The sequence below is a fragment of the Macrotis lagotis genome, chromosome 1 (genome assembly GCF_037893015.1).
Source record: "Macrotis lagotis isolate mMagLag1 chromosome 1, bilby.v1.9.chrom.fasta, whole genome shotgun sequence".
Taxonomy (NCBI): domain Eukaryota; kingdom Metazoa; phylum Chordata; class Mammalia; order Peramelemorphia; family Peramelidae; genus Macrotis; species Macrotis lagotis.
This window is the reverse complement of record NC_133658.1, coordinates 930,231,463-930,256,978: the sequence shown is the minus strand read 5'-3', so window position 1 is coordinate 930,256,978 and position 25,516 is coordinate 930,231,463. Positions and strand designations below refer to the sequence as shown.

The 25,516-nt window shown below is 37.7% G+C and overlaps 2 protein-coding genes across 2 annotated transcripts in view; both read right to left on the bottom strand.

Moving 5' to 3' along the window:
• Positions 1–25,516, bottom strand: part of LOC141512451 (uncharacterized) — a 72,480-nt gene that overhangs the window by 2,393 nt on the left and 44,571 nt on the right. The gene's annotated exons all lie outside the window — the stretch shown is intronic.
• On the bottom strand, positions 80–13,724 carry LOC141510276 (uncharacterized). Its single transcript, XM_074220249.1, has 6 exons — positions 13,369–13,724; positions 12,993–13,175; positions 7,447–7,600; positions 3,057–3,183; positions 1,836–1,904; positions 80–1,725 (listed from the first exon to the last, which is right to left on the bottom strand). Exons 1-6 carry the CDS (start codon positions 13,722–13,724, stop codon positions 1,715–1,717), a joined length of 900 nt encoding a protein of 299 aa, XP_074076350.1. The 3' UTR covers positions 80–1,714.

Genomic DNA, 25,516 nt, shown 5'->3' with positions numbered 1-25,516 from the left:
TATCCTAATGATTTTGAGAAAAATGGGTTGCCTACCTAAGTCAGTTCTTCAGTAGTTGCTGGGAGAAAGTAGCCTATGTTCCAGGGTAAAATTAGTCAATAAATAAATTAATTGAAGAGCTTTGCGTTTGAAAAGTTTATTTTCTCTATCAACCTACTTTTATGACAAAAAAAAAGAAACTCAATTACACATATTACAATTGACAGGAAAGTTCATTTATCGATTCATAAAGTACTTAGCCAATTGAACTGCTAACGAGCTACTGCTTAGTCAATTCCAAAAGTCTATAAAGTCACAACAATTCTTTTATCCTTCTACTTAGTGATTCTCGTTGTGTGCACGTAAGTGAATTATTGAGATGAAACGAATTTCCATCCCTCACCAAGAGAGCTTGTGAAATTCTCATTCCTTTTCCCCTTCAATCCTAGGTAAGAAACCATCTCAATTGTCCCAATATAGCTGGTGGTACATCAGATGGGCAGCACAAATTTACACAGCCCTGGAAATGGATGATTTGCATTCTCTCATAGAGTTACCTTGCCAGTGTGAATTCCAATATGTTTTTCGAGGTGGTTAAGAAACAGGATACTAAAAACAAGAGACTTTTGAAAGATCCTGCTCTACCCTGGGGTCATAGTTGTTCCCTGCATGGAACAGGTTCTCTGAAATGGAGCCTTTCATCTTATCAGCTCAGACTCCCAAGGTCCAGCTATCTTCTTGGGTCATCACTTCCTCACTCATTTCTCAATACATGGGCATCACCTTGGTTTGCAGTTTCTTTTCTATAACAACAATAAACCCCATTCATAACCATTTCTTGTGCAGGGTGGCTTTTTGTTCTTTCTTTGATCTCTTTACTTTAGAGGTCTCCTTGTAGTTATTACTAAAGCAAAAGACAGAGAGAGGAATGACTTTGGGGGCATAACTGCAACTGTATTACAGAATAGGACACATTCCATCCCTTTCAATACTGTGAACCCTTATATCAAAGCTTTTTTTAAATTTTTTTTTCATTTAAGGCAATGGGGGTTAAGTGACTTGCCCAAGGTCACACAGTCAGGCAATTATTAAGTGTCTGTGGCAGATTTGAACCCAGGTCATCCTGACCTTAAGGTCAGTGCTCTATTCCCTGTGCCACCTAGCTGCCCCCCAAAGTTATTTCTTATAAACAAATACTTGGGTATTTCTTTCTAATGCTCTGTGTCTCACCCGCCTTCCTATAGGGAAATTGTCCCATTCTCCCACATTGATGACAATTCATGCTGAGAACGCTCAATCTGGCTTCTTGGAAGTACAAGCTCAAAACCCATCTTTTTTCCATAAGATTCTTCCAAGTTCCTTAAATTTCCTTTGCTTATCTGGCTCTAGTTTATCTTGGATAAAACAGGTTTTACAGAATTGTGTCCCTGTTATCTTTCCCATGAGGCTGTGAACTTCTGTCTCTGGTGCTTAGCCAAGGTTGTGACTATAGCTACTTATGAAATGCTTGCTGATTTATGAAAGGTCTAAGAAAGACTTCATATGAGACAACCTCAGTCCTCTCTAAATAATTTCAGGAGACTTCCATGCTCCAAAATGGTCAACGAAGACTTTTAATGGGATCACCTGAACTATCACTAGAAGGGAAATGAGAGTTGAGTGGGTCCAAGTCCCTCATTTAACAAATGAGGGAACTGAGACTGAGAGGTTCAATCACTTGCCCAGGATCTCACTGTTAAAAGGTATCTGAAAAAGAGTAACAAGTAAGGTCTTCCAACCCCCAAGTCTACAACCTCTTTCCTGGCACATCCAGAAGTCACCTGGGACATACCCCACCCCTGTTGTGTCTCACTCACCTGGACAGGAGATCCTTAGGCATTCTTCCTCTAAGTGGATGAATATATTTTCTCTGGGAACTGGAAGTCCTGGCCATGGGAAATACATCGGGAATGAGAATGGAGAGAAACTTATAATTTCTTCTTAATAGGGGAAGGCGAAATGTAAGAAGGATCACAAAGTAGTCTCAAAAACTCAAAGAAACTGTCTGGGGAGGTTCCTGATAGGAACTTCGAGGGTTATAAGAAGTGGGGTGTGAGGCAACAACTTGGAATCAGAGAATGTCAACTCTGTCTACCCCCCTCATAGAGCAACAGCTTCCTTTTATTGTTTTCATTTGCTAGGAATTAGATGCATCAGATAGTGTAGAGGAGGGAGCCCTGAACCTGGAGCCAAGAAGACTTGAGTTCAAATCTGGCCTCAGAAATTTACTGGTTGTGAGGCCATGGACAAATGACTTCATCTCTGTTTCCCTCCTAAACTATCCAATAGAGGTAATAGAAGCACCAGCAACAAAAAGGTGTGAAGATCATGTCAGATGACCTCCATTAAAAAAAACCCACTAGCCACTGGGCCAGACTAATAGTAGAGATGTAGAAATACTTATTCTCTTCCCTTTTTATCCCTACATCTCTATCTGGATTCAGAAAATGTTTGAAGGAAGAATAAGGACACCCTTGGTATCCATTTTTAATTGTTTTGTGTGGAATAATGACTATCTAAAGCCATCCCTAGATCCCTAGATTTTGTCTAAGAGTAACCCCTGCAGCAGTGAGCTACCAATTCAAACTTGCTAACAAAAAAAAGAAAGTTCTCCTGGCAAAAATCTTCCCAAAGGAGAAGGAGGGTCCCTATACTGCTAATCTTCAAGGAGAAGCTACAGAATCAATGTTTAGAGACTTTGTAGACAAAATTCATGTCCAGGAAGAGGATAAACTGCCATTGCTTGAGATCATCTCAAGGCTGAGATTCAGGACCACTATTTTGGTTCTTCCCTTAAAGCTACTTGGATGCAAAAGGAGAGAGCTTCAGGAGCCATAAAGCAAACTCCCAGTTCCCTGGGCCAAAACAAAAACACTTCTCCTAGGATAATCAGGGAACAGGAGAGTCTTGCCTCTTTAAAAAGGAGGGGAGCACTACAGCCTCTCTAATAAGTGATAGATGCCACCAACCCTGCACCTTAGGGAGGGAGTGAAGACACTAATGGAAGATTTGGAGTTCCCAGGGGAAGTGGTCATTACCCAGCAAGAGGAAGTGCTGAACGTTCTCCAGCATGACTTCCTTGTGCAGCTGTTTCTGAGCATCATCCAAAAGGCTCCACTGCTCTGGGGTGAAGTCCACAGCCACATCCTTGAATGTCACCTCCACCTAAAATATCAAAACTCAGAAAACTTACAAGATGAGAAAACTGAAAAAGAGTGAAGAGCTTTACCCAAATGCACAAATTATTATAATCAGAACCAACATTTCAAATCTTGAAAAATTCAATGAAATCCTGAAAAATTCGTTTGATATTTTCCAGTAGAACAAATTTCAGCAGTGTCTTAATGTGAATTTCTACTGACTAATGAATCAGAAAAAGTGCATATCAGAGAGATATGAGGATATGGAGGAGAAAGAAGATCTGCTACTTCATCAAAAGAGGCATAAATGATATGGTGCGAAAACTGATAAATTTATGAAAAGCAATCAAGAATGTATACTATGGAGATCAAATGTATCCCACATTGACTGAATAGAGGATATAGAAAATATAATTCATCTTCTTTATCCCTGAAATTATTATCTTGAGAGAATTATGGAATATTAATGCCATTTTTACTATATTGAGAGCTTGAAGGAACTGAGTGTTATGGGTCACATCTAAAATATTTTATGCCTTGGCTCTGTGATTGCTTTGATTTCTACATTTCCCCCTAACAACAGTTTATTATTTCTTGTTCCAATTACTTGCAATGGAGGATTTTTAAGGAACCTTTTTTTAGCAAGCTTTTGGATTTTACAGGTTTCTGAAAGGGATGGGGGAGAGATATGTTTACTTTCACAACAGTATTATTATGATAACGTTTTGCATGACTACACACTTTAACCTTTATCAAACAAATTGCCTTCTCAATGACAGAGGAGTGTGGTAAGAAGAAGGGAGAGAATTTATTATTCAAGGTTTGAAAGGGGAATGTTAAAACTTGCTTTTCCATGTAACTGGGGAAAAGAAAAATAAAGTAAAAAAGAGAAGTGGAAAAAAACATTATCCTATGAGTTATGATTATAGCTCAAGGCTATCTATGAAAAAAATGACAATTATTCAAATTTAAGCTTAATATTCAATTTAAAAATAGTTTTGATGTCATTATGAACTAAATGTGCCAAAATTTTGTAGATTCAAAGTCAAATTTTGCATTAAAAAGAAGCAATTACAGCAAAAGGAAGCATTCAAAAATTTTTTAAAGATATACTCATAAATTTGAAATGTCAATAAATTAAAAAAATAACTCTAGACACTGAAATATACCTAAGATTATACCTGATAAAAAAATCCAGGAAAATTGTGAAAAAAAATTACAGTACTTTTAAAAAATAAAATCAGATTTAAATAACTGCAGCAATATTAATGGTCAATGGATATACAGGGCTAATATAAAAAATGAACTTGAAAAAATCGTAACAAAATTCATATGAAAAAAGAAAAAGTCAAGAACATCATTTGCCAAGATAAATCAAAATAGACACACCAAGTAGATATTAAGGAGACTAATACAGGAAGATCTAAAGAACATGAATACTTAACTTATCAGTCTATTAGATAAGAAAACAATTTATGAATAACAAGAAATGAGAACAAAGTTAGATATAAAAAGGATAATTTCATTTATATTATATAAAAATGTAACCAAGATCAAAAGGAAAGCAAAAAATTAGGGGGAAACATTTTAAGACTATTTCTTGGAGAAAGGACTCATAACTAAAGTATATACGAACCTACAGCAATATAAGTCATTCTCCATTTTAACAAGGGTCTAAGGATAAGAACAGGCAGCATTACAATGACATCCTTAAGAAAACATACTCCAAATCATTAATAATTACATAAATGAAAATTAAAACAACCTTGAAATATCACTGTATACCTTTCAGATTGTCTAAACTGATTGAAGGGTAAAACAACAGCTTTTGGAAAGAATATGGAAAAAATTGGATTAGTAAATCACTACTGGAGGAACTGGGAATTGAGCCAACCATTTTGAAATACAATCTGGAATTATGCTCAAAGGCTAATGAAACCAGCAATAGGAGAGAGCAATACCTCTACAAATTCTATTTCTAAAGAGGATTGGGGAAGACAAAGAACCTATGTTTTCTCAAACATTCATAACGTCTCTCTTTGTGCTATAAAGAACTGGACATTTTGGAAATGCCCATCAATTAGAGAAAAGCTGAACAAACTGTGGGACATGATTGCAATGAAAAGCCCCTGATCAATAAGAAACGATGAGCAAAGTGATTTTAGAACAAGATAGAGAGACTTGAATGAAATAATGAACAGTGAAATGCATAGAACCAGGAGAACCTTGTATCCAATATAATCAATATTGTTTGAAGAATGACTTTGAGGGGAGAGACTATTATTACCATTCAAAAATTATGGATAAAGACAATTTCTGTATCCACAGAAACAGCTGATAAATAGAAGAATCCATGGAATAATATTACATATATATATATATATATATATATATATATATATATATATATATATATTTGTATTTGTGTTTAGTGACAGACATCTCTGATGTGGAGAGAGGAATGGAAGAAGAAAAAAATTAAAGAGAAATTTAAATAGTAAAACTTTAGAGTGTATTGGAGGTTTTATGTGCAATCAACTTTTTTGTTATGTTATATCATGGAAATAACTCATTTTATTTCATATATAAAAAAATGAGAAAATATTTTTTTTAAGGTTTTTTGCAAGGCAATGGGGTTAAGTGGCTTGTCCAAGGCCACACAGCAAGGTCATTATTAAGTGTCTGAGATCGGATTTGAACGCAAGTACTCCTGACTCCAGGGGCAGTGCTCTATCCACTGCGCCACCTAGCTGCCCCAAGAGAAAATACTCTTTAGACACTTGAGAAATATCTTTGTCACAGACACTTGTAAAAAATTTTTCCTGGGGCAGCTAGGTGGCGCAGTGGATAGAGCACTGCCCCTGGAGTCAGGAGTACCTGAGTTCAAATCCGATCTCAGACACTTAATAATGACCTTGCTGTGTGGCCTTGGGCAAGCCACTTAACCCCATTTGCCTTGCAAAAAACTAAAAAAAAAATGTTCCCCCAAATTTTATTTTTCCTTCTAATATTGGTTACATTGGATTTATGTGTCTAATAACCATTTAATTTAAGATGATCAAAATAAGTCATTTCATGTTTTGGAATATTCCCCATTTCTTTGATGGTTATAAATTCTTACCTAATTGGAAATCTGACAGGTAAACTATTACCTGCTCTGCTAATTTGTTTCTGGGATCATCCTCTATGTTGAAATCCTACAGGCATTTTGCCTTTTTCTTAGTCCACAGTAGAAGATGCTGATCTATAGCTACTTTCTGCCATATTGTGCTGCTCCGGCTTTACCAGTAGTCTTTGTCAAATCAAAACATGGATTTGGGGGTTCATCTGACACTAGATAATTAGGGTCATTTACCAGTATGAGATGATTATGGGGTCTAGCTCATTGGTCCATCACTCTACTACTTAGCAGATGGCTTTGATGATTGCTACTTTGGAAGGCAATTTGAGATTTACCTGGTGGATCCTGATAATTCTGGCAAGAAGACCAAGTCAGCTGTACTTTGGAAGGTCTCTGGCAGAGAGTGGGTGACATGTAAAAACCCCAGACCATCTTTCTAGTGTCCTTTCACTTTCTCTTCTTCCTCTCTGAACCAGGGACACTGCATTTGACTTTTCCTTCATGAAGACCTGTCTCAGGGACTTCATGATCTCCTGTCTCAGGGACTTTCCAATGGCTGTTTCTCCAGGTGGGAATGTTCTTCTCCCCTAAGCTTCCTTCAGAGGAGCAGCAAAAATCTTTCTTTCTAAGCAAAATATTTCTCAGGTCCCTCATAGGATAAGAGTGTTCCCTCTGAGAGGTTCATCCCTCCATACAAGATAGTTATTTTTTTATTTAAGGCAATGGGGTTAACAGTGTCTTGCCCAAAGTCACACAGCCAGGCAATTATTAAATGTCTGAGGTCAGATTTGAACTCAGGTCCTCCTGACTCAAGAACCAGTCCTCTATCCACTGGACCACCTAGCTACTCCTAGAGTTTTCATCTTTAATAAGTCATCCCATTACCTCAAAGATCACTGGGTGTGCCAATATCCAGAAGGGGTATGTTACATTTGTGAAGGGTCCTGGAATAATTGACTGGGACCTCATTTGAGTTCCTGTCCCTGTCCTGAAGTGGGGGCTTCTCCCTTCCCTTACTGGACAAGTCAGAGGTGACTTCTTAGATCGTGTCTTCTGATAGTCAATAGGTATAAAAACCCCATTCAGGATTGCATCTGGGACTTGGTTCTCTCTAATCAGACCCCACTCCCCATCCATCATGTTGATCTGCAGAAGGACTGCAATTACCTGTATTGGAGGGTTATAAATCCCAGGGGCCATTCCCTCTGGCTCTAGTCTCCTTGCTTGGACCAGGCCTGGGTCCTTGCAGGCTGGGCTGAAGAAGGAGAAGGATCCCAGAAGGGATGATATCTGTCTTTTTCTTCCTGGGCAAGAGGTTGACCTATAGGGAAAAACAGAGATTAGGGTCCACAGACCCTGGCTCTCTACTCAAGGGAGAGACTCCAAGAGAAGGAGAAAGATTAAAGGTAGGATGAGGTTTGGAAAGCATCTGTTTCCCTTCTTCTTGTTCCTTCCCTTCCATCCCTCTCCCTGTCACCAAGATCCTAGAGAGAGCCAGTAAGCATTAGAGGTCAAGGCGTCCCAGGTGGCACCCAATCAGAACCTTCCTTTCCAATGGCCGCCTGCCTTTCTTACATCCTATCTCCTAAACTAACGATAAAAATGAAATCTCTAAAACTTTTAAATTCTGATCCAAACTTAGATTTTCTGCCCATAAAACTGTTAAGTAGGTCTGTGTCTCCCAGATATGAATCTGAAACCTGACTGGGTCTCAATGAATTATCCTGGGCCCCCTCTAGGTGTATCTGGAAGTCTGACTTTCCCGAGTTGAATCACCAGTTACCCAAAGGCCATCCTGTGAAGGTAGGAAACAGGCCCCTTCACATTAGACAAGATATATTCCTCTAAAAACTATCATTTTCTTTTTTTGGCAGGGGGAGGGAGTGGGGGGGGGGTATTGCAAGGCAATTGGGATTGTGACATCCCCAAGGTCACACAGCTAGGAAATTATTAAGTGCCTGAGGCCAGATTTAAACTCAGGTCTTCCTGACTTCAGGGCAGCTGCTCTAACCACTGTGCAACCTAGCTGCCACTGGGACATGATTTTTTTATATAAGATAATTCAGAATAACACTTAAATGAATCCAGGGCCAGTGCTCTATCCACTGTCCATCTAGCCATCCCAGAGTTGTTTTAATTTGCATTTCTCTAATCAATAATGATTTAGAGTGTTTTTTTTTCATGTGACTATAGATAGCTTTAACTTTTTCATCTGAAAACTACCCGTTCATATCTGACCATTTATCAATTGGGTAACGATTTGTATTCTTATAAACTTGACTCCATTCTCTCTATATTTTAGAAATGTGTTCTTTGTGAGAAACACCAATTGTAAAAATGGTTTCCCAGTGTTTTCCATTCCTTCTGTTTTATTTTTCTTTATGTAAAAGAGCTTTTTAAATTTAATGTATGTAAATGAAAAAAATTTTATATAAACAAAATGATCTCTTCTGCATTTTATAATGTTCTCTGTCTCTTGTTTGATCATAAACTCCTTTTCTCCATGTAGAACAGAGATAAACTATTCTAGATTCTCCTAAGTAGCTTGTGGCATCCCCTTTTCTGTGGAAATCATAGACCCATTTTGACTGGATTTTGGAAGAGAGTGTGGCATGTTAGTCTATGCCTGTTTCTGCCATATTCTTTTCCACTATTCCCAAGCAGTCTTGTCAAATAGAGAGTTCTTAACTCAGAAACTCAAATCTTTGGAGTAACAAACCAATCTATTACTTCAGTCATTAACTACAGCTTCTTTTGAACCTAATCTGATCTACTGATCTTCCACTCCATTTTGTAACCCAAACCAAACAGTTCTGATGATGACCACTTCATAACAGAGGTTTACATCTGGTACAACCAGACCTCCTTGCTTTCAATATTTTTCACTCTTTTTTCTCGATGTATAAAATAATGTTTTGGTAATTTGACAAAGCACAGAATAAGTAGATAAATTTGGATGCATTGTCATTATCATTATGTTAAATTGCTCTCTCCATGAGCAAAGACATTTTCCCACTTGTTTAGATCTGACTTTATGTGTATGAGAATTGTTTTGTAATTATTTTCATACAGTTTCTGGGTTTGTCTGGCAGGTAAATTTCCAAGTACTTTATGTTATTTACAGTTAAATAAAATGTATAAATATAGTCATTTCGAACTGCCATGTTTTATAAAAGCAATTATCTCTATTAATAGGCTCACTTATCCATCTTCAAAGAAACACAAGCAATAAACCATTGCTCCCAGAATCCTTCTTAACATAACATTTTTACCTGATTCTTATCCAATCTGCATATATTTCAACAGATGCTCTAAATTTCAAATGTAACAAATAACATATGAAAAGGTAATATTTAGATATTATTGCAGAAATGAAAAAATAAGTAAATACAAATACAAATAAATAGAAAATACAAAACAACTGTTAGAAAATCATACATACCAGAAATCATACCAACTGTGATATCAAACCACAGATCAGCATTGGCCAATGTGACCAGTTCCACAGACATGGAGGGTGGTCTATGAAGCTGGCAGCATCTCTTACCTACCCATCATTTCTTTATAAAAATAGGCCTGATAATGAATATAGTAATAACAACAATGCTCTGTTCTTTTCTACTGTGTTTTAAACTGACTGGTACTTTGGCATCTCTGGCTTAACTCTTCACCCCCATCCCATTTCACTCTATCTTTTCTGTTCTCTACATACCATGTCATTGCTCTCTTTAAACCTGCCAAGGCCCCTCCCACACAAAGAAACAAAACACACAACTTCTTCCCCCTCTACCTGCTTTCTTGTACCCAAGCTCTGTCTTGTAACAACTGAAGGTCACTGAAAACCCATCACCCTGAGTCTTTACTGGACAGGTCTGGAACAGAGCCCTGAAGTCTACAACCCATCCCTGAGTACAGGGGTGGATGTCTTTGAGCATTTGTTACATCAGTTTACCCTAAAGTGAGCAAACATTTAGGCTCAGTTCTTTTGGAAAGTCTCATAGGTGGCACTTTCTAAGAAAGAAGAGGGACTCTGTGTTCCCAGGGATCTAGTTTATCAGGCCAGGCTATTGATTCCAGATCGAACAAGAATTTGTGGAAGGAAAGTGCCAAGGAAAGTATTTTTAGAAAATAAATAGTTTAAATTATTTTATAAAAAAAGGGGGATGAGTTTTTCCACATTCCTGTTTTGACACCAAAATGATGTCAAGACAACAAGAGCCAAAACAGAAAAATTATAGACCAATTTTCCTAATGAATATGGATGCAAAATTTTGAAGAAAATTTTAGCAAAGAGATGGCATCAAGTTATTACTGGAGTAACACACCAGGACCAGCTAAGATTCATACCAGTAAGCATGTATTATTGAACATGACAAAAGCAATTCATCTAATTGGCCATGTCAATAGCGAAATTAACAGAAATTATGATTATCTAAATCAATATTGAAAAAGCCTTTGGGAAAATACAGCAACCATTCCTACTTAAACACAATAGAATAGAGGAATAGATTTAGTTTTCCTTCAAATGAAAAAACAGTATCACCTGAAACCATGAGGAAGCATTATCTTAATGGGGATAAACTTAGCATTCTCAATAAAAACACTAGTATTCAATGTTGTATCAAAATGTTAGTTTCAGGGGTAGGTAGTGGTCCACTGAATAAAAGCATTGACCACGGAGTCAATAGAACCTCAGTACAAATCCCATCTCAGGCACTAGATATTTACTAGTTGTATGATCCTGGGCAAGTCATTTAGTCCCACTGCCTTGAAAAAACTTTTTAAAAAGAAAAAGAAACATTCACTTTGCAATAAGAGAAGTAAAAGAAATTGAAGGAATTGAAATAGGAAATAATGAAACACAATTTTCACTCTTTGTAGACACAATCTGTTGGTATACTTACAGAGAGGCCTATAAAACCAATCAAAAAAATTCTTAGTGCAGTACTTTACCTAAGATGTAGGATGTAAAAGAAACACACACAAATCATCAGCCTTTCTGTATTTAACCAACAAAACCCAACAGCAAGAGATAAGGAGAAATTCCATTTAACCTAAATATAGACAACATAAAATACTTGAGAATATACCTCTCACGACAAACCCAGAAACTATATGAACATAATTACAAAATATTTTTCATGAAAATAAAGCCAAAACTAAAAAACTGGTAAAACTGTTCATGATTAGGCTAAATTCATATAATAAAAATGACAATTCTTCCCAAATTACTTATTCAGTGGCATACCAATCAAACTACCAAAAAATATTTGACAGAACTAAAACAATAGTAGGAAAATTCACGAAGAGCACCAAAAGTTCAAGAATCTCAAGGGAATTAAAGGAAAAAAAAAGCAAAGGTGTAGGCCCAGGTGTTTCAGATCTGAAACTTTACAGTTAAGCCACGGTCATCAAGACTGGTTAAGAAACAGAGGAGTGGATCAGGGGAATAGATCAGGAACAAAAGGAACAAAAGTACATGAGGACAGCATCAATTGTTTGTGCTAAGAACTCACTCTTTAAGAAAGACGGGGGAAAGCTGGGAAATGGTATGGGAAAAACTTTGCATGGACTAACATGTTACAAAGAGCACATAGGAATTGACTTTTCCTTAAATTGAGAAGGATCTCTCTAAAATCGTCAGGAATCCCTACAGAAGGGGGATAAACTAGCAGCCTTCCTAATAAAAACAGGGTTGAAACAAGAAAGCCTGTTCTTCAGTTATAACCAAAATCAGGCTGAAATGAGTATAGGATTTAGACATAAAGGATTTACACAAGCCAGGTAGGAGAAGAAATACTTCACCTATTAGGATTATGGAGGGGGAGAGATGTTTATGAACCAAGGAGAAAACATGATAGATGGCAAAATAGATGACTGCAACAATATAAAATAAAAATGGTTTTGCACAAATAAAACAAATGGGGCCAAAATTAGAAGGCAGAAAGCAGGAAAACACTTTTCACACCTAGTGTTTCTGACAAACACCTCATTCCTAAAATGAATACAGAACTGAATCAAATTTATAAGGTTACAAGTCATTCTCCAGTTGACAAATGGCCAAAGGATAGGAAGAGGCAGTTTTCAGATGAAGAAATTCAAGCTCTCTAAAGTCATTCTGGCGCTGATTGATCGATTATCCGCCTGTGAAGAATCACACTTTTGGTCCCAGGATGTAAAAGAAAATAGAGATTTATGAAAAGAAGCGACATCAAAACAAAGCGACAGGAGACGGAAACGGCCCGCGGCCTGATAATTCTCGTGGGGAGGCGAGCCGGCAGGCTCAGGGCAAGTCGGGCAAGGAAGGAGGAGAGGGAGCGGGGCGGCAGCCAGGCCAGACGGGGCCCCCAGAGCTCCACGCGGATTAAGGAAGGGCCAGAGGCCGCCGCGGCCGCCCCACCTGGGCCCCACCGACCCCGCCCCCGGCCGTGGGGCCGCGCGGAAGCTCCGCGGGTGTTTCCCCACGGGGGTCTCCGGGAGCCTCTGCGGACCCCGGCGAGAAGCCGCGCGCAGACGGCCGTGGGGAGTCCGGGAGCACTCGAGGGGCGCGCTCTGTGGGGGAGGGGAGGATCTGGAGGCCGCGGCTGAGCCTGGGGGCGGGGCGCGGCCCGGGACCCGGCCGGGGCAGCCCCCCCAGCAGGAGGCCCGGGACCCCACTCTCACCAGGAAGCCGCACCCCGCTGTGGGGCTCCGTCCCCGGGGCAGGCCCCTACCTGGCCGCCAGACCAAGCCCCCAGGCTCCGCGTAGAAGAAAGAGCCGGAGGAAGCCTCTCGCTTCCGGGTGGCCGACCGGAAGGGGCGGGGCTCCTCCTCTCTGCCGCTCTCTGGTTGGCGCACAGAGGGCCCTGCCTCTGCAGGGAGCCAGGGACCCACCAATGGGAGAGCACGGACGGCTCCTTCCGGCCTACGCTTCCTCCCGGTACGGAATTCCACGTGACAGCCCCTCCCCGCCCCCCAGGCCCGCCCCTGGGCCCCGCCCGGCTCCGCCCCCCCCGCCGCGGAGCTGTCCGAGGCTCCTGGTTCTGATCCGAACGGGCTCCTCCGCCCCCGGAAGTGTGGGGGTGCAGCCGCGCCCCGCTCGGAGCCCACCGAGGCAGGGCCCTCCCCCGCCGTGCGCCCCCCGGGTCGGCGGAGAGTCGGAGACACAGCCCCCCCCCCCGCTGCCCCCCAGCAGGAGGGGGAGGGGCGCAGCGCGAGGCCCCCGGGCGGCCCCGCCCCCGACTGCGCAGGCGCCGCTTCCCCAGCTCCGCTTCCGGGGGGGCGGGGCGGCCTCTCTGAGCGTCAGCACCTCGGACAGGGGCTGCGCCGGCCGCCGAGGGGGGAGGAGGAGGCGGCCTGGAGGACAGGGCCGCAGCGCCCCCCCCCGGAGCCCAGGGAGCTCTGACCCGAGCACGGCTGTCCACACCTGGACTCCGCCGTCCTCGGAGAAGGAACTTTACAGTCATCAGAAGGATATAGTTTTATTTTCATTTCTTTTGTTATACAACCCCCCCCCCCCCCAAGGCAGTCTGAGAAACTTTGCCTCGTTTCCGGGCTATACATAGATCAGAAGTGAATGTGCCGAGCGAGAAATCGTATCCTAAGGACAAAATCAAACATGAGACAGCCAACTTGCATAATACAGAAGCCAAGCTTTGGCCAGGAAGGGTCGTAAGAACGTAGACTAAAGTATTAGTGATCAGGACCCTTGTCAAAGTATAAGTTTGTCAACATTTTACTCCTGCTACAGGACTGATTTCATTAGAGAATAGTGACTTTTCACATGTGAAATAAGAGATTAAAGAGTCCAAACTCAGGAGGAGGATCCTGGTGCTGGGAGACAAGGGTCCAGCCAGGAAGACGCCAGAGTACGGTACAAGGATAAGAGTCTTTGAGGAGCCTTGGGGCTACTTAATATTGGTCAAGTTAGGACAAGCCACAAGGGAGGGACTTTTCCCTATTCTCTGTTTATGCAAAAAAGTTCAACTCATTTCCCAGTTCAGGGGTGGTCATTACCTTCACCTAAAGCTCAGAGGTAAGCTCTAAAGGAATAAAGTTTAAAATGTCCAACTAATATTTTCTGTCATTATATTGGAACCCAATATTTTTAAGGTTTTCTTACAGCATTAGGGTTCACACCATCCACTACTGTCTGATGTGATCAGTTCCACAGTCAAATATAGAGAAGGAAGACACGATTTTTTTTGTGGAAGATAATTCAGAATAACATTCAACTGACCCCAGGGCCAGTGCTGTATCCACTGTGCCACCTAGTTGCCCTAAAGTTGTTTTAATTTCCATTTCTCTAAATAATGATTTAAAGCATTTTTTCATGTGACTACAGATAGCTTTACCTTCTTCATCTGAAAACTACTCATTCATAGGTGACCATTTATCAAATGGGGAATGACTTGTATTCTTACAAATTCATGAATAGCACCAAAAGGTCAAGAATCTTAATGGAACTAATGAAAAAAAAAGCAAAGAAAGTTGTACCAGATCCAAAAGTCTATTGTTTATCAGTTGTCATCAAAGCTGTTTGGTACTGGGGTGGCTAGGTGTCATAGTGAATAAAGCACCTGCTTTGGAGTCAGGAGTCCCTGGGTTCAAATGGGGTCTCAGACACTTAATAATTACCTAGCTGTGTGGCCTTGGGCAAGCCACTTAACCCCATTTACCTTGCAAAAAAAAAACCTTAAAAAAACCCTGTTTGGTACTGATTAAGTAATAGAATGGAAGATCAGTGGAATAAATTAGGTACAAAAGAAAAAAGTAAATGATTCTGCTAATCCATTGTTTGTTAAATCAAAAGACTCAATTTCTGGGATAAAACTCACTCAACATAAACTGTAGGGAAAACTGGACCGCAGAAACTGCATAGACTAATAACTCACAACGAGAACATAGGAATACAGTTTTCCTTAAATTAATATCTAAAACTGTCAGGAAGCACTATATGGAATGGGGATAAACTCACAGTATTTCCATTAAGACCAGTGATGAAACAAGGATGCTTAATATCCAATTATAACCAAAATGAAAATTAAATGAGTACAGGCTTGAGATATAAAGGATTTATATAAGCCAAGTAGAAGAAGAAATACTCTACCTATCAGAACTATGGAGGTGGGGAGACATTTGTGACCAAAGAAGAGAAAACATTATAAATAGCAAAGCATGATTTGGATGATATGAAAATAAAAAGTACTTGCAGAAACAAAACCAATGCAGCCATTGTTCCTATATGCTTATATCAAATGTATAATGAAAAAGATAGAAAAAATAAATACAAGAAGATATGGATTTCCCAAAATGATAGAAATTACAAACTCCTTTTCCATCAAAAGAATGAATTCTTTTTTTGATTTCTTAAATGTAAGTTGTACATTTTCTGTATTACTTGATCATCTGGTCTGCTGTTCTGCTGTTCCTTTCTGATATCCAGTTTCTCCATCTGTGGACAAAACAGAAGCAAACCCTGACCCCAGGTTAGTAATTGATCAAGTCCTTTCCAGTGTCCATCTTTTGTATCCTTCCACATTATTCTATGAGTACTTTTTAGGGGTATTTATTATGTTATCTATGGTAATTTTGTAACCAAAGCGGTTTGTAGTCAGAGTTGTATTCTTATCACCCAAAGTCAAATAATTATTGAATACAGAGCTTTATTTAGATGTGCCCAGTGTCTGCTCCCCCAAATCTCCCCTTTTCTGTTTATGTGGGAACATTTTTAATGATCTATTCTTCCTCTCAACTATAGCTTGACTGTGGGATTATAAGGAACGCCTGAAATATGTTTTAAATTGTAATATAAACAGAATTGTTTAAATGTCATAAAAGTATATCCAAGGTCATTATCTGTTCTTATAGATTATGGTAGCTATGCAAAACAATAGAATGGTCAATCACACCTTAAGTAGAGTCTGAACTTTGTGCTGTTGTCATAGTATATGAATGAAATGTATCTACAGTAACACGAATTGATTTTGTTTTTCTAAAAGGTGCATAGTGAGTCACATTCATCTGCCATAACTCATTAGGAGCCTGGTCTCTGGGATTATTAAAATAATTTGGAGGGGCAGGTAAATACACCTTTGTGGACAGGATTTTACTGTATTTCTAGCTTGCTCTCTGGTGATTGTAAATGTTTTCCTTAGTAGAGATGCATTCTGATGAAATTTTTTGTGAGACAAATTAGTTTACTCTTCCACTAAGCTTAAAAGGAGTGTAAGGGTTAATTGATGACATGATAATTATACTTACTCTGCAAAAATATTAAGGAGTTGTGGCCATTCTCTTAAAACTAATAATATAGCATATAATTTCTTTTCTATTATTGCATATGTGCTTGGACCTACAGGTTTAGAATAAGGTCCTCTACAATGTTTAAAAATTTCAGGGAACCCAGAGAGTCATAACTTCTGATGTTTTCCATCATTATCTCTACAAAGCAATTGATTATTAATTCTTGGCTTAGATACTATTACAGTAAAATAGCTTATACAGACAAAACTAGATCATGTAACTTTTTCAACATCTTGCTCATCCACAAGTTATCTAACTGTGGGTTACATAATTTTCAATTTCCCAATCATCTTTCAAAGTCCCTCACATATACTCAATATTTTTGGAAATAATTGCAGTTAAGGTATACATCCCCAACTCTTACATACTCTTCTTCTGAGTTTACCATTTTACTTCTTTAAAATTGAACATTTAACTCTTAACTTATGTGAAACATAAGATTTCCAGGAAGACATCTCATTCTCTTAAAGAAATAACAAAATAAGTTTTCTTAAAGGTAACCTTGGACCCAAATATCTTTTACTCACAAATTTCTTTCTCATCTCTGTATTATAAGCTTATTTTTCTTTTCTTCCAAATGCACTCCTATTTTCAAAAAGAAAGACACTCTATGAATTTATTTTTTAATATGTAATAATTTAAAAACCCAATGTAAATTTTTTTTTTACCAAAGCCAGTATTCCAAGAAACATATGTAATTTCTAATATACATAATTTCATGAATATGAAGTGGAAAAACAAAGCTTTTCACGAACTCTCTGGGCCAAAAAGACCTTGAGAGATATATAACCTGTTGGCAAGGCATTCTCTAATTTTCTTATAACAAATCTTTACAAATGTGATGGAACACACTTTATTTCATTCATATTTTTTACTGTAATGCAATTTGAAATTTTAAAAACGTTGTTTGAATCTGTTCTTATACAATTTACTAATTACACATAACACAGAAAACAAAAGAATTGTTGGTCAAGATTATCAAATTGTTTACAACCCTAAAAGGGAAGACATAATACTTCTAATCCATTATAATTTTATTTCTCTTAGGATAATTAAAGGGTAGAATATAATTGAAGAGAATAAACCTAAAGGATAATATGGTCATAAATAAAAACAAAATATACACCTAGAAGAAGATAACAAAATAAAGCCTCATAGAAAACTATCAATTGGTCTCAGTTAATGAAAAAGCTCAGGGGTGGCTAGGTGGTGCATTGGATAGAGCACTGGCCCTGGAGTCAGGAGTACCTGAGTTCAAATCCCACCTCAGACACTTAATAATGACCTAGCTGTGTGGCCTTGGGCAAGCCACTTAACCCTGTTTGACTTGCAAAAAACCTTTATTAAAAAAAGCTCAAAAAGGATTTTTGAAAATAAAGTAAGAGAGAAATCAGACTGCGTTAATAGAAAAAAGTCAAAAAATCAACAGAGAAAAGAATGCCTTAAAAAATAGACATGATCATTTAGAAAAGGAGAAACAAAAGCTCACAGAAGAAAACTATTACTTAAAATATAAAATTGAATAAGGGGAAGCTGATGACATTGTGAGCAATCAAGAAAGAATGAAACATAAACAAAAGAAAAAACTAGAATTTCTCATTGGATAAACAACCAAACTGGCAAATAGAAGCATGAGAAATAATTTTAAAATATTGGACGATCTGAAAGCCACGATCAAAAAAAGAGCCTAGACCTCATATCCCAAGAAATAAGCAAGGAAACTGCCCTGTTATTCTCAAAGTAGAGAGTTAAATAGAAATTCAAAAAAATCCACAGATCAGCTCCTGAAAGAGATCCCAAAATGAAAACTGCCAGGAATATTATAGCAAAATGGCCAGAAAGAAACAATTCAATTATCATGGAACTATGATTAGGTTAATAGGAGATTTAGCAGCTACTACAATAAGGGATTATAAGGCTTGGAAAATGATGTTCCGGAAAGCAAAAGAGCTTGGCATACAATCAAGAATCAACTAGCCAGAAAAAGTGAACATACTGTTATAGGGGAAAAGATGAACATCCAAAGAAATAGGTCACTTTAGGGGTGGATAGGTGGCCCAGTGCATGGAGTACTGGTCCTGAAGTCAGGAGTACCTGAGTTCAAATCTGACCTCAATCAGAAGGGATTTAATGATGTTGAACTGCATATGTTCCTGCATGGGAAGATGATACTGATAACTCATAAACTTTCTCATTTATTAGGACAGTTAAAAATTGCATATATAATCAAGGCACAGGTAGGAGATGAATATGTAGGGGTAATATATTAAGAAGAGGGAGTTATGAAGAGAAGATTTTGCACAGACAAAAACAGTGTAACCAAGATCAAAAGAAATGTAGTGGGGTGGCTAGGTGGCATAGTGGATAAAGCACAGGCCTGGGAGTCAGGAGTACCTGGGTTCAAATCGGGTCTCAGACACATAATAATTACCTAGCTGTGTGGCCTTGGCCAAGCCACTTAACCCCGTTTACCTTGCAAAAAACCTAAAAAAAAAAGAAATGTAAATTGGGAAACAATTTTTGAAACTATGATTTCTGACAAAGGACTCATTTCTAAAGTATACAGAGAAGTGAGTCAAATTTTCAAAAAAACCAAGCCATTCCCCAATTGACAAATGGTCAAAGGATATGCAAGGGCAATTAACAGCTGAGGAAATCAAAGCAATCCATAGTCATATGAAAAATTGCTTCAAATCATTACTTTTTAGAGAAATGCAAATTAAAGCATCTCTGAGATACCACCTCACACCTCTCGGACTGGCCAATATGACCAGAAAGGACAATGATCAATGTAGAAAGGGATGCAGGAAATCTGAAACACTAATACAGTGTTGGTGGAACTGTGAACTCATCCAACCTTTCTGGAGAGCAATTTGGAATTGTGCACAAAGGGCAACAAAAATGTGCATCCCCTTTGATCCGGCATGTCACTACTGGGTCTATATCCTGAAGAGATTATGAAAAAGGGTAAAAACATCACTTGAACAAAAATATTCATAGCAGCCCTGTTTGTGGTGGCAAAGAACTGGAAATCAAGTAAATGTCCTTCAATTGGGGAATAGCTTAGCAAACTGTGGTATATGTATGTCATGCAATACTACTGTTCTATTAGAAACCAGGAGGGATGGGAATTCAGGGAATCTTGGAAAGATTTGCATGCACTGACTCTGAGCAAGATAAGCAGAACCATCAAAACATTGTAGACCCTAATAGCAACATGGGGGTGATGATCAACTCTGATGGACTTGCTCATTCCTTCAGTGCAACAACCAGGGGCAATTTGGGCTATCTACAATGGAGTATACCATCTGTATCCAGAGAAAGAATTATGGACTTTGAACAAAGACCAAAGAATATTACTATCAAATTAGAAAAAACCCCACATTATATTATTATGTAATTTTACTATCTCATACTTTTCCTCTTTAAGGATATGATTTCTCTGTCATCACATTCAACTGCGATCAATGTACAACATGGAACCAATGTAAAGACTAACAGAATGCCTTCGGTGGGGGGTGGGGGGGAAGGAAGCAAAAATGGGGGGGGAAATTGTAAAATTCAAGGTAAATAAAACCTTTCCTTGGGGGGGAAAAAGTGGAGAAGAGTGTACTGGGAGAAAGGGAGATGGAGGGCATAATGGGGTAAGTTATTTCACATAGAAGAAGCTTTTGTATTGGAGTAGGGGGAGTTGAGGGGGGTGTGAGTGAGCCTTACCCTCATTAAATTAGCTCAGAGAGGGCATAACATAACCAGACACATATACACAATTAGGTATAGAAATCTGCCTTTTACTAGAAGAAACCAGGAGAACAAGGATCTGGGAAAAAGGGTGGGAGGAGGTGATAGAAGAGAGGGAAGATTGTGGGGGGTAGCAATCAGATGGAAACCCTTTCAAGGAGGGACAGGATGAAAGGAGAGTGAGAATAGAATAAATGGGATGGGGGAACAAAATGGAGGGAAATACAAAAAATGAAAACATGTTTATTTTCTTTTGTTTTGATTTTAACATTTTGTTTTCCAATTATATACAATAGCAATATGTACCCATCATTTTTTGCAGGGCTCTGAATTTTACCCCCCTCCTCCCTTCCCTCCCCGACTAAGGCTGTCTGACAGTCTCTACATTGGGAAACATGTTTGCTGGACAAAGATCTCATTTCTCAAAGAAAACTGAGTCAACTGTATAAGTATCAAGAGCTATTCCACAAATGATAAATGATCAAAAGATCTGAACTTTTCAAATGATGTTAGAGTTATCCATTGATTGTAGAAATAACCATTATAACAATTCATTAGATTGGTTAATAGAACAGAGAGAAAATGACAAACGTTGGAATGTTGGGAAAATGAAATAATAATGCACTTTTCAAGGAATTGTGAAGTAATTTAACAATTCTGTTGAGCAATTTGGAACTATGCTCAAAGGAATATAAAACCATGGCTACCCTTTGACCTAGGAGTGCCACTATCAGGTCCATTATTCCAGAAGAGATGAAAAACCCAAGGGAAAACGGCCTACAAGCATAAGCATAATTTTCTTTTTTTTAGCAAGGCAATGGGGTTAAGTGACTTGTCCAAGGTCACACAGGATGGTAATTGTTAATTGTCTGAATCCAGAGTTGAACTCAGGTCCTCCAGAACCCAGCATTGGTACTCTCCCCACTGCACCATCTAGCTGGCCCAAGCATAAGGATATTTATAAGTTCTTTTCTTGTGGCAAGGAACTGAATGTTGAGGGAATTCCCATCAGTTGGGGAAATAGCTGAACAAATTATAATATGTGATTATCATGGCATACCATTCTTCAATCAGAGATAATGTGCAGGATACTCTCTGTAAAGCCAGAAAACACTTTCATGAGTAGAAGCAATGGGAAATACCTTTGTCAAATTTAATAGGAATGCTGTAAAATGATGACTTCTGAATGACTTAAATTTTCTGAACAATACTATGACCCAAGACAATTTTGAACGACTTTGGATAATACTAGACATCCTCAAAGACAGAGTTGTTGGTATCTCATAAATCAAAGCATAATTTTTTCTCTTTATATTTTTTTTTTGGCAGGGATGGGGATAGGGGATGTGTTTGCTTTTTTTTTTAGGTGTTTACTTTTACAACAGGATTATTATGTAAATGTTTTGCATGACTACACATTTTTAACTTTTATTAAATAATTTGCATACTCAATGAGGGGAAGTGGGGTGGGAAGAAGGGAAAGAAATTATGACTCAAGGTTTTAAAGGTGAATGTTAAAACTTGCTTTTACATGTAACTGGGGGAAAATAAAAAATAAAAAGGACAAATGGAAAAAAACATCATCCTATGAGTTATCATTATAGTCCAAGGCTAGCCTTGAAAAAAATGACTTATCCAAAGATAAGCATAATATCCAATCAAAAGACAGTTGATATCCCAATGAACTAAATGTGCTTATCCCAATGAACTAAATGTGCTAAAATCTCATGGATTCAAAGCCAAATTTCCCCAAAACAGCAGCGATTACAGCAAAAGGAAGATTATAAAATTTTTTTAAAGATATAAAAACTCATGAATTTGATGAGTCAATAAATTTTAAAAAATTAATTATAGATTATAACTGATAGAAACATCCAGGAACTATATGAACAAAATAACAAAATACTTTTTATACAAATAAAAGATTTAAATAATTGGAGCAATATTAATGGTTCATAGATAGGGTTAATATAAAAAAATGAACTGAAAAAAATCATCAAAATTCCTTTGAAAGGGTCAAGAATATCATTTGCCAAGGTAAGATCAAAGTAGACAGACAACCTAGACATTAAGAAAAATATTACAAGAAGTAAAGAACATAAATCATTAATTCTCAAACTTGGATAAGAAAACAATTTATGGATAAACAAGAGATGAGAACAAAATTAGGTAGAAAATGTATAATTTCATTTATAATATATAAAAATGGGGGCAGCTAGGTAGTGCTGTGCATAGGGCAATTGGCCTGGAGTCAGGAAGACCTGAGTGTAAATGTAAACTCAGGCACTTAATAATTACTTAGATATGTGATTTTTCTCAAATACTGAGTTCTTATCCTAGAAATAAATGTCATTTGGATCTTCAAATAATATTTAATTGTACTCATTTTCTACCATTTCTTTTGAACCTGTCCTAATCCACTAATCCATTATTCTATTTCACAAACAGTACCTGTTTTTAAAATTGTGGCATTATAATAGCATTTTCAGTCTGCAAGGGTAAGGCTATCTATGTATTTTTTTTAAAGTTCCCTCAATATTATTGATCTTTTGTTGCTTCACATGAATTTACTGTTTTTCTAGCTTGTAAAATAGTTATTTGGAAGTTTGATTAGTATGGCACCAAATAAATAACTCAATGCAGGTAGAGTGTTACCTTTGTTTCTGTATTAGCTCATCTTAACCATGAGGATTTGACATTTTTTCCAATTGTGTAAATCAGATTTTGCTTGAAAACGGCTTTGTAATTGTGTGTAAACAGTTTTCTTGGGAGTTGGCTTCCCATGTAATTTTAAAAGGAATGTCTAACTTGCACTTGGGCTCTGTTGTTCATATATGAAAATGTTGATTTATGTGAGTTTATATCTTGCTATTTTGCTTAATTTATTAATAATTTCAAGTGGCTTTTTAGATGATTTTCTAGGGTTCTGTACATATATGGTAGACATATTCTTTACAAAGGGAGTTTACAGTGTTTACCACAACTTGCTTAAGCTAAAGAAAATGAAATTTAAAAAGTCAGTTTTATAAATGAAGATTCTCTAGGATCTTACTAGACTCCATGGATAGAAGGCAACCTTGAGAACAGCAAAATAGCACTATCTGAATAATCAATTATACAATTGGTAGGCTCATAAAACTTTTGAGGACAAACCATTTAGGTTAAACATTTGCACATAAAGACGTCACTGATTATTTCATGATTCTCTAAGCCATCCACAAGGTCTGTTCTATATCAGAATTCATAAGATCCAATTAGCCCCAGGACTACACTCTACTCTTCTGCCAAAATATAAAGATAAGAATTTATTCATTCTCTTATCTAGATAATCAGGACACGTTCCAGCTTTCCAGGATGACCTTTATTCTGATTGTTGACAACTTGAAAGATAACCTCACAGACTCAAATTAGAAGAGGACTAAGCTGTTTCACAAAAAGCCTGCCTTCAGATTTATTTAGAGATACAGACCTTGTTTAAGGGCAGAGGTGAACATTTCAGACTTAACCTCAATTATATGCTGATAAAACAGATTTCAATCGGAAATATTTAATTCTAAATTACAGTATATTATATTAGACAGCAAATAGGGGATATATGCTTTGTGGATTGACCCTTTCTCTGGGACACTCAAGAGTCAGATCTTCACTGGGTAATGTAAAGGCCTTCTTGAAAACAAGTATATTTTTAGTTTTAAGCTTGTTCGATATCCTATTAGTAGTAAAAGTTTCAACTTGAATATTTGGTGAGAATTGGCAAGATATAAAGCCAGTCATATTTCCTGGATCATCTTTTTTGGAAATTCATCTCTCAAAGAGGATTTTCATAATTGGGTTTTTGAGGAAGGGTTTGGAGAGGACATATTTTGGCATTCCTCAAACTTGAAAAATCAGGCTAGTCTATTACCTCCACAATGACAAAAGTAAATACTGGGTATTTCCAATGCCTCTTTCCAATCTATTTTTTTGAGAGTTAAGTAGTTAAAAATAAAAAGAGTAAAACCAGCTTCTTAAGTTGTGACCCCATTTGGGGCTTTCTTATTCATTTAGAGTTTTATCCCCTAATCATCACTTCCCTCCCCCCACCCACCACAAAAGGCAGTCTGTTAGTCTTTCACATTGTGTCCATGGTATACATTGATCTAAGCTGCATGTGATGGGAGAGAAATAATCACCATAAAGAAGAAAATTAAAGTATGAGATAGCAAAATTACATAAGAAAATTTTTTCTTTTAATTAAAGGTAATAAGCTTTGGTCTGTCTTCAAACTCCACAATTCTTTCTCTGGAGACAGATGGTATTCTTCATCAAAAACAACCCCAAATTGTCCCTGATTGTTACACTGATGGAATGAGCAAGTCCATTAAGTTTGATCACCACCCCCATGTTGTTGCTGGGGTGTGTAATGTTCTTCTTGTTCTGCTCATCTCACTCAGCATCAGCTCATGCAAATCATTCCAGGCTTCCCTGAATTCCCTGGTTTCTAATAGAATGATAGTGTTCCTTCACATAACCTGTACAGGTAATGAGAGCCAGTTCAACCCTTACCAGCACTAGTAAGAACATCACTAGATAAAAGAATTAACATTCTTACAATGAACAATTGAAACTCCTGAAAAAATAAAAAAATTCTTAAGCCAAATTTTATATTTCAAATATATAATTACCAATCTTGTTTCAACTATTTATTAAAATCAAGTGCAAAGTTATCATTCCAGTATTATCTTTTCACTGCCATTCCTTCCCTAAGAAACGACTAAAAGAATACCTTTAAAAAAAATACAATGCCTCTTGCACAACTGAATTCATTCAAAAATTAACAAAATAACAGCAAGTGTCAGAATAAATTCCGGGATGGGACATATTTATATGATCAATTTCAAGATAGGGCATATGAAATAAGTTCTTCTAATACACAAACATTTTTATTAAGCCAGTACTGAAGATAATTCTGTTCCTCACTTACAATTCTGAATCCAGTTATGACAACTGAGTCACATCGTCTAATCATACAATCATGATGAAAGAATATTATAGTGTTGGCTCTCAAAAACTAATTAACCCACCAACTGTAAACCTTCATGGTATCTCATTTTTGATGACAATTCCCTCAGGATATTTAATCAAAAATCACCAATAAGACTTTACATTTTACCTTATTAATGGCATTTGTTCTGTGAGAAGAAAGACAGGGAAATTGTACCTATAGTACAGT

Excerpts from the sequence above, each read along its gene's own strand:
- LOC141510276 (XM_074220249.1), bottom strand. The coding sequence starts at position 13,724 with ATGACTGTAAAGTTCCTTCTCCGAGGACGGCGGAGTCCAGGTGTGGAC. Across the intron at positions 7,601-12,992 it reads GGGCTTGGTCTGGCGGCCAG|GTCAACCTCTTGCCCAGGAA; the intron begins GTAGGGGCCTGC and ends TTTTCCCTATAG. Across the intron at positions 3,184-7,446 it reads TTTATAACCCTCCAATACAG|GTGGAGGTGACATTCAAGGA; the intron begins GTAATTGCAGTC and ends TTGATATTTTAG.